Source organism: Papio anubis, chromosome 13 (genome assembly GCF_008728515.1).
Source record: "Papio anubis isolate 15944 chromosome 13, Panubis1.0, whole genome shotgun sequence".
NCBI lineage: Eukaryota > Metazoa > Chordata > Mammalia > Primates > Cercopithecidae > Papio > Papio anubis.
In genome coordinates, this window is record NC_044988.1 from 103,018,928 (window position 1) to 103,037,301 (window position 18,374).

General features: G+C 51.8%; 1 protein-coding gene across 1 annotated transcript; it reads right to left on the minus strand.

Annotated features, from left to right (window-relative positions):
* Positions 1–290: 290 nt before the first annotated feature.
* On the minus strand, positions 291–1,469 carry LOC116270084 (putative lipocalin 1-like protein 1). Its single transcript, XM_031654689.1, has 2 exons — positions 1,315–1,469; positions 291–628 (listed from the first exon to the last, which is right to left on the minus strand). Exons 1-2 carry the CDS (start codon positions 1,416–1,418, stop codon positions 460–462), a joined length of 273 nt encoding a protein of 90 aa, XP_031510549.1. The 5' UTR covers positions 1,419–1,469; the 3' UTR covers positions 291–459.
* Between the last annotated feature and the right edge of the window lie 16,905 nt (positions 1,470–18,374).

An 18,374-nucleotide genomic window follows, 5' to 3' on the forward strand; every position in this document is an offset into this window, starting at 1 on the left:
TGTAGTGGTCCTTCACGTGTGACCTGATGATGTATGTCACGTGCTTGCCCCCGTCTGCAGAAGGACAGCAGCACAGTCCTGAATTAGCCACCAGGGCCTTCAGAGAGGATCCCGGGACAGCGTGTGGCACCCAGCCCAGCAAACCCCGCAGCGCCTGCACCCTCCCAGCCTCCCAGAGCTCTCCGACCCAGGGTCCCCACCAGGCCTGAGCCCCAGGCCACGGGACCCGCACTTCCCAGGAACCTGATGCACCCGAGAGGCGGCCACATCCCAAACCAGTGAGTCACCAGGGGTTCCTCCGGGTACGAGGTCTGCAGAGGTGGGAGTTGGGGTGCAGGACCCCACAACCAAATACGACTCTGCTCCTGGACCCACCAGAGCCACAGTCAGAGCTACAGGGAAAGCCCTGAGGGACGTCCCAGGACAAACCTGCCACACCTGGTGTTTGGGGTCAGGTGTTCACATTTCTAATGCAAATTGACCAGTGGGACAGGAGAGTGGGCTTTTAGTGGAGTCAGAAGGCAGCAAAAGACTGTGGCTCAGGCTGCGGGACTCACCGGCTGTGTATTTTCCCGGCTTGTCAGTTTTCTCCAGGATGACCTTCACCTCCCAGCACTGGCCACTTATCCTGGAAAACAGAAGCTCCCTGGCAAAGTGGCCCTGGCCTGTGCCTCCCCTGGCCCTGGAGCAACCGCGCTGCAATGCCCCTGCCTGAGCTGGAACACCCGCTGGAAGTGGGCGGGCAGCCAGTGCCTTCTTGGGTGGGCTTTTGGCCTGGGAAGCCTTTTGCTGCCTTCTGACTCCACTAAAAGCCCACTCTCCTGTCCCACTGGTCAATTTGCATTAGAAATGTGAACACCTGGCCCCAAACACCAGGTGTGGCAGGTTTGTTCTGGGACGGTCCCTCAGGGCTTTCCCTGTAGCTCTGACTGCGGGCCCTGCCTGCCGGCTCTGACTCTGGTTGGGGGTAAACACCTTTTCCCAAAGGGGCCTGCACGGCACCAGACATTCCCTAGTCGGAGGAGGTGGTGGGTGGTATCCAGCACTGCCTCTGATAGCCCACAGGGGCCTCTGCCCCCTCAGGCCCCCTTCAGCTGAGGCACCTCACTGGCACAGTTTGCCCTCAAGCGTTGCAGGAGGGGCTAAGAGGGGCCTCCCAGCAGGTCTGCCCACCTCCCCAGCACCAGAGCTCTCCTGGGTGGGGAAAGGGAAGTCCCTAGACCAGTTTGCAGGCTGCCCGGATGGCTTCCTGGGTGGGGAAAGGGAAGGCCCCAGACCAGGTTGCAGGCTGCCTGGCGGCTGGCAGACACTCACAGCATGGTGGCCTTGGCTTCCAGGTTGCCCCCTTCCAGGGTCATGAGGGTCAGGGGTGTCACCGATTCCAGATTCATCTCAGGGAGCTCCCTGTCCACCATCATGGCCTTCAGATACCACGTCTCTGACACCTGAAGAAGGCTTCTCTCAGGCTCAGGCCAATCGCTCCAGAGCCTTCCCCTTCCCTGGCCTGCAGCCCCCAGACTCTACCGCACCCCAAGGGCTGGAGACAGGGAGCATTCCCCACTCTAACCCACCCAGAAAACACCCAGCACCCTTGCCAGGCCCACCTGAATGTGGCTGCAGCCCCCGCAAGTTGGCCAGGACCACAGGAGCCCTCACCCCCAGGAGAGAAGTGAAGTCAGCCCGACCCCCACCCTCCCAGCCCTGCCCCTCTGTACCCCGGCTCCCCTAGACCAGACTCCTGCTATCCCATCTCATCATCCTTCAGGGCAGGGCTTTAATACTCAACCTGAAAATGAGGGTCTCCTTGGATGGGGGAGGGATGGGGTCTCCATCCGGCAGTGTCAGCCTCGCCCCGTGCCCCTCCAGCCCACCCTCCCCATCCGAGCCTCACACCCTGAATCTCCTCATCTAAGGCCAGGAGGTGGTGGGCCTGCAGGGCAGCAATGAGGCTGAGGCTGACGGCCAGGAGCAGGGCCTTCATCTCTGGGGGTCTGGAGTCCACGCTTTACAGGCTGCTTGCTGTGGCTGGGAGAGGCCGCCACTCCTCCCACAGCCTTGGCATACCACTGGGCCCAGGGTCCCCTGGGACCTGGGCACAGGTGACTGACCATCTCCGGGATGTGTTCCACGCCAGTTCTGCAATGGAGCAGATAATGTGCCATTGTTGTTGGAGTCTGTTGAATAACAGCTTGTTAATCCCAGAGGATCATCCGGACAGGAGCAGGTCCAGAGGAGCGGGTTTGCAGATTTCACCTGGGAGGAAACTGGAAGGGAGTGAAGGGCGGCAGTTGTGTGCATGTGGGCAGAAAAACAGGCGCCCTCCAGCCATCCCACATGCTGACGCGGCACACTGCCAAAGGGACGCGGATTGGAGTCTGAGGCCCATGGGCTGGGGTCTGCTGAAATTCCTGCATCTCTAGGCAGGTTACTTGGCCTCAGATTCACTATGGAAAAGGGGACTCCTCCTGTGAACACGGGACCGTGCATTTACAGAGGGTGTCCACACTCCTGAGCACGGTGTGGCAGGAAACAGCTTCTTGCCCCACACACAGAGCAGCAATAGGTCAGGACAGAAGACTAAGACAGGTAAGTGCATGTGTGGCACATATATATGCACACACACACATACACTCACTCTCACATAAAACCAGGAATGGAGGAGAAGCACAGTCTGTGTGATGGGGCAGAGGCAGGGCCTGTCAGTCTCCAAGTCTCTGCTGGGTAGGCAGAAAGGGCCTGGGTCCAGCTCCTGGGAGTGATGGGAGCAGCTTCCCCTGACTCCAGAAAGGAGGCTGAGAAACCCCTTCCCGACACATCCCAGGGCTGTTACTTTATAACTTAGTGAATGAAATGCAAGAGTACATCGACACAGCCTTGAGAGCAGAAGCTGAGACAAGCCATCGCTGGAAGGGTGACTTTATCTCAGCACATCCTCCGCATCACTGCAGAGCAGAAGCCTGGGACCCAGGCCAGAGGCTACGAAACACTGTTAGACAGAGGACAATGACAACAAGATAGTGGAGAAAGGCAGAAATGCAGAGACACAATATCCTCACCTTGAAATGAGCAAGGCCAGGTTCCAAATTACCATAGTCGGAACGGGAGACGCCAGTACTTCTCCATTAGAAAGAGAGGGCGAGGGTTTTAAAAGTTCACACCAATGCTGAAGGTTTGGAACCAAAATTGTGAAGTACACAAAGGCACTGCCCCAACAGCTAAACAATTATATTGTTATAGTTGTTACGATGAAGAATTCTTAATTGTTAATTGTAATTAATACTTAATTCTTATTAAGTACACATACAATAGTTTAAAAAATAGGCCACATACCAGGCAATATGGGGAATTCCACAGAATTCCACAGAGCCTGCCCTTTTTAGCTATAAGGCAATAAACTAGAATCAACAACAAACAGAGTGTTACATAAAGAGAAATATAAACTTCAAGCCTACAGCCTCAAATGCATCTATTATACGGTAAAAAAGTAAGTTAGGCATTCAAATAAAAAACAATGACATATGACCTAAAGAAATTAGAAGACAGAAATAAGAAAGAGAAATCCATGGACCAGAAAATAAAGAAGAACCGCACCCGCAAACGCAAAACTGGCTCTTAGAGGAAAATGCAATGCAACGGGTAGACCTCTGGCAAGACTGGTGAAGAAAACAATGAAAAAAGCAGCAGTTCAACACCACTAGGAAAGGCGAGGTGACAGACACTGCAGATGGAGGCCAAAGAGAAGCTCATGTGACTCAGGGAAGCGGAGCGGGGGCACACGGCCGGCGGGGTGGGGGGCGGCGGGGGCGTCCTTTGCCACTGTCATTAAGCCTGCGGTGTTGTCACGAGGCTGCACGGACAGGTCAACAGAACAGGAGAGAGCCCAGAAACAGACCGGAAATGGAATCGGAAAATAAGGGGCACAGTGAAAACATCTGAGGGGAAAATATGGAATAAATGAAGCTTTTATCCATATGAAAAGGACATATCCATTTAGCTTCCTACCTCACACGGCACACAGTTGATTCCGGGCAGATTAACAGGCTTAATGTGAAAAGCAAAACTTTAAAAACCTTTGGTAGAAATGATGGGACAATCCCTTTGTGACCCAGAGGCAAGTTCAAAAGTGGCGGAAGGGTCATGTCTTGTACAGAGGCAGGAGGCAAGCCAGACGGGAGGGAAAGCCCTGCCGTGTGTCCGGCTGCACGGCTTCAGCATGCAGAGTGCACGAGGAACTCCTGCCAATGATGTAGACAAAGACAGACAACGGGAGGGAAGAGCAGGCAGAGGATGGGAAAAGGCTGTTGGGGGAAGAGGTGACCCGGATGCCGCAAGGATGGGAAGACAGGCTGAGTAAGGAGAGGACAGTCTCAGGGCCCGAGGCTGAGCGCATTCCTCACTCTGACAGTAATGTGGGGAGGATGAGGTGCATCAGGAAGCACCCGTGGGTGCAGGCGTTGGAGAGCAGTGGCCCAGCTGCGAAGCTGGAGACAGCGTGCTCTGAGACTCCGCAGTTCTGCTGCCTCCCGCAGACCCTAAGATGCCCTTGCGTGGTCCTTGCCATGCACAAGCGGGGAGCTCCCCTGGACATGAGTTTGTGAGATCTGCCATGGCTGTCTCTTTCCATGGCACTGGGGGCCCTGGGCTGGTTCAGGTGCACCAGGGCCTATTGAAGCTGACAGTCACTCTAGCTTAGAAGCTCCTGCCTTTCGGGGTAGTCTTCAATTTCAGGAATATTCCCACCATTCCCTGTGCCAGTGCACCTGGTGTCATGACCCAAGGATGCTGTGCTCCACATCACAGCGGGACATGAAGGGAAGTCGGCGGGTCGGGAAGGAGAGGCAGGTTTTGCCCTTGGGGGAAGCCGGAAGCAGGTCGTGGTCAGCGCTTCCGAGCCCCCAGTGTGCACGCCTGTAAGCGGGGATTCAGTCCTCTTCAGTGTCTGTCAGTCCCCAGTGTGCACTTCAGTGTCTGTCAGTCCCCTGTGAGCTGGGATCAGTCCTCACCAATGTCCCTCAGCCCCCAACGTGAATGCCTGTGAGCTGGGATCAGTGCCCACCCATGTCCCTCAGCCCCCGACGTGAATGCCTGTGAGCTGGGATCAGTCCTCACCAATGTCCCTCAGCCCCCGACGTGAATGCCTGTGAGCTGGGATCAGTTCTCACCCATGTCCCTCAGCCCCCGATGTGTACACCTGTAAGCTGGGATCAGTCCTTATCAATCTGTCAGCCCCCGATGTGCACGCCTGTGAACTGGGATCAGTCCTTATCAATGTCCATCAGCCCCTGACGTGAACGCCTGTGAGCTGGGATCAGTTCTCACCAATGTCCGTCAGCCCCGGATGTGCACACCTATAAGCTGGGATCAGTGCTCACTGACATCTCTCAGGACGGAATTCCTCTCTGCGTGAAAAGTTCTCAGTCATGAACACGCACGAATGCCCCGGCCAGCTCTGCGCTCCTTTGGTGGCCACCTCGCAAAGGAGAATTGATCAGAGCCGCTGCTTACGGGGCAGAGGCCCATGGCAGCATCACCACACACACATCCATGATGGCGGCCACGTGTGTCATGCGGGCCCCAACCGATGATGAGAAACGAACCTGAACCTCACGTCAAAGGGAAGGCTGAGTTATCTTTCTATTCTACTTATGGAAAATTATTTTCATAGGAAGCAATAATCAAGGGGTAACAGCCAAGAGATATAGAAAAAATAAGTTTGATAGAGGGATGCCAGGGAGTAACTAATCAAATCTTGTTTGTTTCTTCCATTTGATGATGTTTAGTGCACCTATCAGTTTTTTCATGTGTGAGCTTTGTGATTTTATCTCTTCCAATAAACATTTATTTTCATTTCTAATTTGGATTCATAATTTCTATTACTATTTAAAGTAACCCCCCAATTTTATATATATTTTAAGCCCCACAAAATCCATCTACTCCTGGCTATATCTGTGAGTTTAATTTCCTTTTAAAATAATCTGAATATATACCAAGGAGATTTTCTAATGCCGGGCATGGGCGATGGGTGCTTTTATTCTCGGCTTGTTTCTGGGCACTGAAATAGTCAGGATTAGGACAGCGCACCACAGAGAACGTGCCCGAATGTGCTGGTACCTGCAAATCATGATAAAGGGAGGTAGCATGAATTGCACGTTCTTTTATTTGGATTCTTGCTACTCCCACGTTACTGTCAATATTTTTTCCTGGAGTTTGAAAAGCAAATGCCCCAAGGCAACCACACAGGGTGCAGGGGTTGTGGTGTCCCGAGGGTGGGGCTGTGGGCAGGGCCTGGACCCCCAGCACTGCGGCTCCTCCTCTGTCCCTGGGCTCCGTCCTCCTCAGTGGCCTGCAGAGCCTCTGTCCACTGCTGGGCCACTGACTAGGCTACGGAGAGACAGTGACGGTCAGGCTGCTCGGATCCCCTGGGCTAGAGGAACACGGGAGCCTTTCAGCCACCCCGTTGACCACCCATGAGACAAAGGCAGAGCAGCCGCCTGGTCACGGAGGATGAGCAGCCCCTTGCCCTGTCTCCTGGAGGCTGGCGCTCAAACCAGTAAAACCAGGGAATCCTGGGATTCTTCCTGCCCAGACACAACGCCCTCGTGGGGTCGCTTCCTGACACACGTTTAAAGGACGCACACATGTTATAAATCTTAGAAAGCTGGAAGAGGGGAGAAAATCACTTCCAATCCCACCTCCCCAGTGACTCACTCGCGAGTTGGAACCATTTCCTTCCTGTCTTTTTTCTAACAGAGTCTTGCGTGGATGCGGTGGCATAGATGTGTCATCTGCAGCAGGACGAGCCGCAAAACTCCTCAGACACCAGATTAAAGAAGGAAGAGGCTTTTTATTCGGCCGGGAGCGTCAGCAGACTTGCGTCTAAAGAGCCAAGCTCCCCGAAAAAGAAATTCTTGGCCTTTTTAAAGGCTTACAACTTTAAGGGGTCCATGTGAAAGGGTCCTGATAATTCGAGCAAGTGTGGGAAATGTGACTGGGGGCTACATGCATCAGCTAACAGAACAAAAAGTTTTACATACATGCTTTTTTTCATACAGTGTCTGGAATTTACAGATGACACAAGTAGTTTAGGTCAGGGGTTGATGTTATTATTATTACTTTTTTTTAACTCCTAGGGCCGGGTGTTGGTGCCAAGGTTGTCTGGCTATTTATCTTACTTTTGTTTCTTTCTAACTTTTTGCTTTCTCTCTTTCTTCCTGTCTTGTGAACTAGGCAAGGTGGGCGGGGGCGGGTAGGAGGGCAGCAGGAGTAGTAGTGGTCTCCTTCCTTACACCCACCTGGGACCAAAGGAAGCCACAGGAAGGACACCCAAGGGCCTTGTGGCATCTCTTGTGCACCCTGCACTTCCCCGGGGCCAAAGCCAAGGGCAAGGCCAGCTGTGGCGGGCAGCAGCCCCTCTGCTGGACACGCCACCTCCTGCCCCAAGGCCGAGGCTCCAAACTCGCCCCACCCCTGAGCATCCGATTTCCTGAGTCCCCCTCCGAGGACTCCGTGATTTGACCTCGAAGTTCCCGCCCGCCTGAATCTGTGTGTTTTAGGCCTGCGTGGACTTCCCTGTCCGTGCCCTGAGTCCACCCGGCCGCTGCCATCCTTCAAAACCCAGCCTAGTCCTACCTCCTGGAGAAGGAAGGGGCCTGTCACCTGGCCTCTGGGGCATCTTGGGCCAGGGCAGCTGCAGCGGTCCCTGCATGTCCCCGTCACAGGTGGGTGCCTGTCCTGAAGGGGCCCAGTCAGCCTGACAGGCCTTGGCCCTCTCTGGCCACCCAGGCTCCCTCGCCCTTCCGGGCTGGGCTCAGCAGAGGCTCTTGGGACTCAGCAGAGGCTCTTGAGGGTCAGCTGGGCTGAGCAGAGTCGCGGGTGGTGGAAGTGAGGGGATCTGCACTTGGCATGGGGGCCCAGGGCGTGGCAGGGGGGCCCAGGGCGCATTCGTGGAGGGGCTCCTTCCCGGGAAAGGTCGCGCTGTGTTTGTGTTCCAGCTCTTTCTTCTGCCTGAGTTCCTCCGAGGCCCTGGCTTATCTGAACACAGGACCCTGTGTGCCACAGCATGCACCATGTCACGGTGAATGTCACACAAACAGGAACGTGCCTGGAGGCCGTCTGGCCCTGTCTTCCTGCCCATCAGCTGCCAAGGTGATGCTGTGGACATGGCCGTCCCCATCTGCTTCCCCACTCATGGAGCTCCTCACGGGCTCAACATCCCCCTTCCAGAAGGCTGGTCCCGGGAGGGGAGTCGCCAGCATTTGGAAGCCGGGCAGGCCTCCGCAGCGCGGCCAGCATGGGGTCCATGAGCCAGGGGGTGGAGGAGACCCCGTGACACGGGGAACACACTAAGCTCCTAGCCCAGTTCTTCTCCTGGGGGACCGGGCGCCCTCACTCTGTAGCTGGAGAAGGAGTGCACAGGGGGCTTGAGGCCAGCACAGGAACAGTCCCCCAGATCTTACTCTGGGATCGGCACTTTCCTGGAAGACCCCGGAGTAAGGAGAAGGAAAAGTAACGAGGAGGGAGGGAGCGAGTCCCAAGCCAGGTGCCACAGAGAGGGGGTGGCGTGACCCTGTCCAGGTCACCTCCTGGGAGACTGAGTCCCAGCCAGGCAGAACAGGGTCTCCTGGTTCCAGACACCACCCGCCACTCAGGCAGCTGCCACTTGGGAGGCCAGAGATGTCAGGTGGGGTCTTCAGACCACTAGCCAAGTGGAGGGAGGCCACAATCTCCATCCTCCCACCTGCACACACTGATTCCCCCAGGTGAGCTCCAGGAAGTCCCTCTCTGGGGTGGGGGTGGATGCTAATGTTCTGTGCAGCTCTTTGGTTCAGTGAGTCCTTTTTGGTGAAAGGGCTCAGAGATGTGACTAAAGCCTGTACCAGCCTTGCACTTCCACGAGGGAGGTGTTACCCTTGTGCCCCTTTCATGGGAGAGGAAGGTGAGGCTGGACATGGTGAGTAAGGGGCTGAGCTCGCTCAGAGGCTGCACGACCCCGGCTCACACTTGCCAGCAATGTTAAGAGGCACTGGGAGCTGAGAAGGGCGGAGGGCACCACGCCAGGGGTGGACTGGGTCCGACCTGCCCCCTCTTCTGAGGCTCTCTCCTTCCTTCCTGTGTTGGCCTTTGGAGCCCACAGTTTCAGCGTCTGTCACGGACCCCACCACATACCCAAGCGCTGCTGAGGACTTTAACTCTGGCTTTTGAATTTTCAGTGCTTTCTGATTATTTGTAGACTCAATATCAGAAGAGGCTATTTGCCCTAATCTGAACACAGTATATTTTCATTGCAGATCATTTTACATTTTTAAGAAAAAATGCAATTTATCTACAAAGTCACACCCCTCCAAAACCAAACCAAACCAAACCAAAACAAAAAACCTCCCTAGGGATAGTGACTGGGCTGCCGTCAGGTGATTTGGGGATAATTCCCCCATCCCTTTGCTTTCCACTACTCTGTGGCCCCCGCATCCTTCAGGGCAGGTGGCCTTTGCCTTGTGAGCATCATATATTTTGGCGGCACTTCTTGGGCATCTGGTAGACCCATAGGTGAGAATAGCCCCAGTGGTTCTGGGGAGATGTGTGCACTGGGACGATGTTCGTGCAGGAAGTCAGGGCCCTGTCAGGGCTGTTGGTGGCTGATGTGGCATCCATTCCCCTCCCTGTATCCCCCAACACACCAGCACCCTCATGGATGGTAACTGCACTCCCCACTCCAGGGCGCATCTGATTGATCTAATGGGGTGCCGTCCCTCTTGTCTGTGATTGCTCTGGAATGGGCCAGGAACCCCAGAGAAGAAATATGCAGAGGGCATATGAGAACCACAGCAGGGGACCCAGTTGGGATGAGTCAGCCCTAAGGACCTCGAGGAGACAGGCAGGAAGCGCCCAGTCCTTGACACCATCACGGAAGCCTGCCCCACACCTGGACTCCAGCCACATAGGCAGGTAGGGCCAGGTGGACTCAGCAGCGGGAGGCAAAGCATGGTGCCTGGCATGGATGCCACGTGTGTTGAGCTAGCTGTGCTGTGGACAGGGCACTGGGGACAGGGCACAATGGACAGGCAGGGGATGTGGGCACTGGGAGGGGGAGTGATGACTGGTGTGAGCGCCGCTGGAGAGGGTGGTGCTGGGTAGCGAGAGGTCAGGGAGGCGTGGGGCCTTGGGACCGCCACCGGCCACGTCAGAGCAGCATGGCTGCTGATTCCCAGCAACATGGAATGAGGCCGCTTGGCAAAGCAACAGTACATATCTTTGAAATGGCAGCATCTGACCTTTAAAACAGAGGCAAGTCATGCCTGTCTCAAAACGATTAAATCCTCGCCTCAAACCATTATGCGGCTCACTGCACCCACAGAAAGCCAACATCAATACCAGCGTGCACGCTGGTGTCCCTGGCTTGGCTGTTTTTTGGAGAGATGGATATCAATCATGCAGCTCACTGCACCCCTGGAAAGTCAGCATCAATACCTGCATGCATGCTGGCCTCCCTGGCGTGGCCGTTCTTTGAGGTCACTCACTCGAAGCCCCCAGCACTGCCAGACCGGGAACCTGGCAAACCCAGGAACTCCAAGGCTCAGCTCAACAGCCACACCCTTCCATAGGCCACAGGAAGCAAGAGCTTTATTTATTTCTCACGGTTCTCAGGGATTCATTGTCTTTGTTTCTGTTTTTTTGTTGTGTCTTGTGTTTTTGGGAAGGGAGCCATGCCATAGGTTACTATAGAAACAAGCCCTGAACTAGACGGGTGACGAAGCTGTTATTCCTCAGGGAGGCTCTTGGACTTGAACCGATTGCGGGGCCATTCTTTAGAAAACGGCTGTTTTTGCTCTGGGAACATTTTAAAATTATTTCTTCTTCCTTTGCCTCAGTTGGGAGGAGCATCACACTACTGGATCACCTCTGTTCACTTTTTCTTTTTTTTTTTTTCTTTTTTAAATTTATCCAAAACCCAGCCTGCCCATCACAGGATCATGTGTGAAAAGAGGGCTTCGTGCAGGTGTTCAGAAGAACGTTTTCAGTTTGTCCTCATCTCAGAAAACGCTTGTGAAATGATGTTAATAAAGAAAACAAGATGCCAACGTGCACATTCCGCCTGGGCCTCACGCAGCCCGGGCAAAATGCACCAAAATGTCAGCATGGAAAGGATTCACAGTGATCTCCAACTTCCTTTTCACACTTTTATCAAGTTCTTAATATTTATTTGTTTGCTTTTAGAGATGGGGTCTCACTTTGTTGCCCAGGCTGGTCTTGAACTCCTGGGCTCAAGCGATCCTCCTGCCTCTACCTCCTAAAGTGTTGGGATTGAAGGTGTGAGCCTCCACGCCGGGCATTGCTTTTTAAGAGCATATATAACTTAGCCATGAGAAAAACAGCAGCATTTTTCAGCAACAGTAAAAAGGAAAGAGGTGAGAGAAAGGTCCCCCAGCAGAGCCGGGCCAGGGCTGGGGGAAGAACCGTGGGCAGTGGGAGCAGCGACTCCAAATTCAGCCCCGGGCCTGGCCTGCAGGCCTGGCCAGCTCCAGTCAGGGTGGCCCCACCAGGGTGAAGGGCGGCTGTCCACGGCCTCCAGGTCACCAGCAGGGCCTGGCTTATGATCTATGAACCCCCGCCCCATCTAGAGGCTAGGGCTGTAGATGGGGAAGGGATTCGGTTACAGAGAGGGCAGGGTGGAGGGGAGGATAGAAAGGTACCAGGGAGGTCCAGGCCCAGTGGGGGCTGAGCTGAGCTGGGGAGGCGGGGCCGAGATGGGCGGGGCCGAGGAGTGGGAGGAGCGTGGTAGGGGCAGGTCCAGTGGGGCAGGGTCAAGGCTGTGTTGAGGGGCGGAGTGGGCGCGGTCGGGGCGGGGCCGGTAGGTGGGACCCGGCGGTGCGGAGTTGCACGCAGCCTGGAGCTGGGCAGACAGGCTGACCCAGCGACGCTGATCACCTACTTGAGCTTCCACTCAGCTTCAAGGCTGTGGGGATCGTTTCTTAGCCAAGGTGAATGGCCCTGAGCCCTCCAATGGGCTCTGAGGGTTTCAGTGTTTATTCTAAATGGGCTCCAACACGGAGTGCTCGTGCGCTCAAGAACCAGCTGGCCAGGAGCGCCTTCTCTCCCCAGTCACCCAGTGAGACAGATCTGGAATGTTCATCAGCTGTCTTCCCAGTGGTCCTCTCCTGAGCACCCTGGGCATGCGGTTGGGCGACTGGGCACGCTTCTTCAGTGCGTGGTGCTTTCGGTCCCTCCCAAAGACATTGGTCTCTCCCAAATTCCCCAGGCATAGGAAGAGCCACAAGAGCCAACTCACATTTCCCAAAGCCCTCTGGGGGCACGGCAGGGCCCTGGGCAGAGGGGAGACCTGCCCAGCTCAGCGGGTAGAAATCCCAGTGCTGCTTTCCGTGCCCCCCAGGTTCGATGACTCCATACTTACCAGCTGGGGGAGCTGGTGAGCACTGCCAGTCTCCAGTGTCCACCCTTCCTTACCCCGGGGCAGTGCTGCTTACAGCACCGGGACTCCGAAAGGCAAGGAGTTAAAAGGCACACGGATCCTAGCACTTTGGGAGGCTGAGGCGGGTGGATCACTTGAGGTCATGAGTTCAAGACCAGCCTGGCCAACACGGTGAAACCTCGTCTCTACTGAAAATACAAAACATTAGTCGGGCGTGGTGGCGGGCACCTGTAATCCCAGCTACTTGGGACGCTGAGGCAGGAGAATCGCTTGAACCCAGGAGGCAGAGGTTGCAGTGAGCCGAGATGGCGCCACTGCACTCCAGCCTGGGCAACAGGGCGAGACTCCCTCAAAAACAAAACAAAACAAAACAAAAACAGGCACACAGAGCAAGCGGCTGGAAAGCAGATGGAAGCGAAATGGGACCTTCCTCCTCCGAGCCTCCTGTGGATAAAAAGTTAAAGCTGGGCACTCCCCCTTGGCTCAACGGGGCTGCCGCCCTGAGCCCTTTTCATCATCCTCCCCACAGCCCTGAAAGTTCTGTAACTCCACTTTAGGGATCAGGGATTCTCGGCCCAGGGCCTGAGCTGTTTCTGGAGCTTTCACTCTGGGCAGTGTCGGGGAGGGGTCCCTGCTGCTTTCAGGTCTGGGCACTGCCCAGGACACCAGGGCTAGCCCGGAGTTGGGCCACCTGAGATTCTGAGGCTGCCCTCTCTTGAGCCCACGGTGCTGACTGGGGATCCTTCGTCTGGCAAACTCAGCACAAAGTCAGGAAAACAAAACGGTGTGCACAGAATGACACATTTCATGTTTTTGAAAACCTTTTGGCCGGGCTCGGTGGCTCACGCCTGTAATCCCAGCACTTTGGGAGGCCGAGGCGGGTGGATCACGAGGTCAGGAGATTGAGACCATCCTGGCTAACACGGTGGAACTCCGTCTCTACTAAAAAAAAAAAAAAAAAAAAAAAAAATTAGCCTGGCGTGGTGGCAGGTGTCTGTAGTCCCAGCTACTCGAGAGGCTGATGCAGGAGAACGGCGTGAACCCGGGAGGCGGAGCTTGTAGTGAGCCGAGATGGCGCCACTGCACTGCAGCCTGGGTGACACAGCCAGAGACTCTGTCAAAAAAAAAAAAAAAAAAAAAATTTACAGCCGCGCTTGTGTGTGAAAACAGGACGCAGCACTTCTGCCGCCCCACGTGCCAGTAATGCTCCGACTCCTTTACTCCTCATTCCCAGACCCAGGGGCAGGCTCTGCTGTCCTCTCCATTTTACAGGCAAGGAAACTCAGGCTTGGGGTAGAGACAGAGATGGCCTGTAGTGAGTGGGTCAGGAGCCTGGGACCTTTGGCTCCAGGTTGCCACATTCCCCCCACCTACACTCCCAGGTAGAGGAACTTTTGGTGGTTACTTTCTGCTCATCTCCTTCCTTTTTTTTTTTCTTTTTTTTTTTTTGAGACAGGTCTGGCTCTTTCCCCCGGGCTGAAATGCAGTGTCCTGATCACTGCTCATTGCAGTCTTGAACTCCAAGGCTCAAGTGAACCTCCCACCTCACCTTCCTGAGTAGTTGGGACTACAGGTGAGTGCCACCACACCTGGCAACTTTTTTTTTTTTTTGCATTGTTTGTAGAGATGGGGTTTTGCCATGTTCCCCAGGCTGGTCTCAAACTCCTGAGTTCCAGTGATCCACCGACCTTTACCTCCAAAAGTGCTGGGATTACAGGCGTGAGCCACCGCACCCAGCCTGTCTTCTTCTATATGACTTTATTTTTCTCCCATGAGCACTTATGACTCTTTTAATCATGAACAAAAAAAACCTTCCTGGTTGGAGTCCAGTCAAGCAAGGAGAAGGAAGCATGAAGGAGGAAAGCGCAGCTGGGAAGCAGTGTGTGAAGCTTAGTGACCACCCAGTGAGCGGGGGCGCCCCAGCCAGGCAGTTGCTCAGAAGCACAGCTCCAGACACAGGGACCCATTCTTTCTAGAACCTTCCCAGAGGATTCCTGCTTCCAGGGGGAGGTACTTGTTGTGATTTGTATGAGACATGAGTTGTCCGTTTCCTCTTCCTCATGACCAAATGTGTCTTTCCAATTACAGTCATTGTAAAAATGAAATGTGAGTGAACACGATGATTCCAGGGCAATGGCTGTCAACTGTGGCTGCTCTGTAGAGTCATCGGGGAAACCTCAAAAGATACTGAGGCCAGCCGGGCACAGTGGCTCATGCCTATATTCCCAGCACTTTGGGAGGCTGAGGCGGGAGATTGCTTGAGCCCAGAAGTTAGAGACCAGCCTGAGCAACATAGTGAGACTCTATCTCTACAAAACCTTTAAAAAATTAGCCAGGTGTGGTGACACGCGCCCGTAGTCCCAACTACTCAATAAATTGAGGTGGGAGGATTTCTTGAGCCCAGGAGTTCAAGGCTACAGTGTGCTATGATTACACCACTGCATTCTAGCCTGGGCAACAGAGAAAGACCCCATCTCTTAAAAAAAAGACTGATGCCTGGGCCAGGCAACTAAATCACAATGTTTAAGTGTGGGGCCTGGCAAAGGGAATTTTAAAAGCACCCCAGGTGACTCTAATCTGCAGCCAAGGTTAAAACCGTTGTTTTCTAGAGAGAGGGGGGCGTGGAGCAGCAAAGAGAACAGATTTGTTTCGCTTGTTCTTTCGCTATTTCTTTAGGTTCATTAATCAGAAATGCTTGGATACAAAGAGGGGAACAACAGACACCAGGGTCTACTTGAGGGTGAAGCATGGGAGGAGGGAGAAGATAAAAAAAAAATACCCATTGGGTACCATGCTTATTACCTGGGTGACTCAGTAACCTGTACACCAAACTCCCGAGACATGGAGTTTACCTAAATAACAGTCCTGCACATGCTCCCCTAAACCTGAGATAAAAGGCTTTTTTTTTTTTCTTTCTTTCTTTTTGAGTTAGAGTTTTGCTCTTGTTGCCTAGACTGGAATGCAATGGCACGATCTTGGCTCACTGCAACCTCTGCCTCCCGGGTTCAAGTGATTCTCCTGCCTCAGCCTCCCAAGTAGCTGGAATTACAGGCAATCACCACCACATCTGGCTAATTTTTATATTATATATAAAAGGTTTTTTTTTTTAATCAGGAATACTTAGCATAGTTTATTTTCATTCCTGATATTGCAGTGCATTTTTCCTGTTCAACATTTCCACAGATCTTTAAATAAAAATAGAGCAAGAAACAGGCACCTCAAGGATAGCCATTGTTACAGCATTCGCCTGAGACTGCCACTTCTGTTGCAAAGTCACAGAAACCTCCACCCAGGCAGGTACCGAGAACAGCAGACCCAGTGATGACGTGCTGAGTGGCAGCTCCAGAGGCTGCAGAATCTCCTTCGACCCCTGAGTGGGAGCCTGAGTCACCACCCTCCGTTGACACAGGAGGAAAACAAGGCCCAGAAGGTCCAGTGACTCAGGCAGCAGCAAAGCTGCAATTTCAAGGCCAATTTGTTTCCAAAGCCCAAGCTTTCAACCATCATGCGTTAGGACACCATGCAGTCCTCCAGATTCGTTATATATTTTATTATTTATTTATTTATATTTTTGCAGGATTAAATCATTTTATTTTTGCCTTAAGAATCTCTAAAAATCTGTGGTGACTCACACGTGTAATCCCAGCACTTTGGGAGGCCAAGGCGGGCAGATCACAAGGTCAAGAGATTGAGACCATCCTGGCCAACATGGTGAAACCCCACCTCTACTAAAAATACAAAAATTAGCTGGGTGTGGTGGCATACACCTGCAGTCCCAGCTACTTGGGAGGCTGAGGCAGGAGAATCGCTTGAACCTGGGAGGCGGAAGTTGCAGTGAGCTGAGATCGCACCACTGCACTCCAGCCTCCATCTCAAAAAAAAAACAAAGAAGCTCTAAGAACTAATATCAGGCAATGATTAATGAAATGTAGAAATTAAAGTCATGACAGGGAAGATTATAGAAGCATGAACATCACAGTATTGGGAGAAATGAACGAGGTTTCATATGGTTGACCAGCCAGGAAGCTAGTGCTGCTGAGTTGGCATTTAACTCTTTTAGAATATGCATGCCTTGACAATACAAAATACCCTGGTCAATGTTTACCATCTTTATCTTTTTGGTACAATAGGGGAAAATGTGGTGTTATTTCTTCATAGTGGTTGTGTGTGGGGGATCGTTACCACCAAAATCATAATGATCATTTATAGCATATTTTAAAGTTAGTCTTGCAAGATTGTTATGGCATTTTAAAATCTCTGTAGTTTGAGCATTTTCATTTTATCATTTCTATTAACAAATTACTATTTCAAATAGTTCCTACCCAGAATATTTACAGGTAATTTAGCACAGGAGCAAATTTGAAGCTAACTTCAAAGAAGAAAAAAAAGTTCAATAGCCAGAGAGCTAAGTATAAGATAGAAAAACCACATAGTAATTTTAAACAGCATCTTGCTACAGATTTCCAATCCAATGAATACCAGGAATGAAGGATTTTTTTTTTCTCCCAAAGAAGTATTTCACATGAACTCTGAACCTTGGATATGGAAACTTCTAGAAAAACTGAAGACCCTGACACACAAGCAAGTAAGAGTCTTCTGGCAAAAATACAATTTAATTTTCCAGTTTCCCTCCTTTCAGAAAATTCCAGAAGATACCTTCAGTAGGCACAGAGTTTATATGTCATACTCAAAATTTACAAGGTAAGCAGCAGCAAATAATTACATCCCTATCATTCAGAATAGATAGTTTTTCATTACAGAATTAGTTCCTGGTTTGTCGTAATAGGCTTGCAGAAACTGCCAAGTTTTATCATGCAAACTAATTGACCTAGTAATTGAGTCTGAAAGATCTGGAAGCTCTGCTCACATCAGTGTCATTTACATTGGTAGAAGTAATCATGTCTAACTGGTGAAATAGCATTAATAAAACTCAAACAAATTTCCATTGAGAACATTTCAGAGTGCACACTATAGTCAAACAGCAATGTTATAAATACCTACACAGAAAAGAAACAGATAGGGTGATTCCAGAGATCACAGAGTCTTAAGTTATAAGGTAATTTCAAATTTCCCAAGGGTTGGTTTACAAAACGGTTTGAAAGTCTAGACTTACAGAACAGAAAACAGACAAATGCACATTCACTCTACCCCTTGGCAAGCAAAGGATTTTTTTTTTTTTTGTATTATTGCATGAACTGATGCCTGATACCCTCAGCTACTGACTTAAGAAACGCTGAAACCACTACCTTCAAATCCAGCTTACCATCAGAAGAACGATGTATACATGAGAAATTATGATTAAAGCTTTAAGTTCAAAGTCAAGTAATACACTATTTTTAAAAATACATGGTAAGGAGAAAGAAAATATCTATGTTGAACTAAGAAATACTTAAGCCAGGCTATAAATTACTAATAACTATGCACAACAATCTTTTCCAGTCTCAATTTTTTCCTTTGCAAAAAAAATCATTTACAGACATTCAACAAGTTAATTCTGTTATAAATGACAGGACATGTATATGTTCCAACATGCTTCCTTTTAGAACTAGCACAGTGTGGTACCAGCACTTCAGTAAGTGTTAACTTTATTTTCTAAGTGTTTAAATATGTGTTGTTTTTGTTTTTGTTTTTTGAGATGGAGTCTCGCTCTGTCGCCCAGGCTGGAGCACTCACTGCAAGCTCTGCCTCCCAGGTTCACGCCATTCTCCTGCCTCAACCTCCCAAGTAGCTGGGACTACAGGTGCCCGCCACCACACCCGGCTAATTTTTTTGTATTTTTAGTAGAGACGGGGTTTCACCATGTTAGCCAGATGGTCTCGATCTCCTGACCCCTTGATCTGCCCACCTTGGCCTCCCAAAGTGCTGGAATTACAAGCGTGAGCCACCATGCCTGGCCTAAATAGGCGTCATTTTAAAAATAAAAAAGGTGATATTTATTGTTGTTAAGATA

Excerpts from the sequence above, each read along its gene's own strand:
- LOC116270084 (XM_031654689.1), bottom strand. The coding sequence starts at position 1,418 with ATGATGGTGGACAGGGAGCTCCCTGAGATGAATCTGGAATCGGTGACA. Across the intron at positions 629-1,314 it reads GAAGCCAAGGCCACCATGCT|GATAAGTGGCCAGTGCTGGG; the intron begins GTGAGTGTCTGC and ends TCTGTTTTCCAG.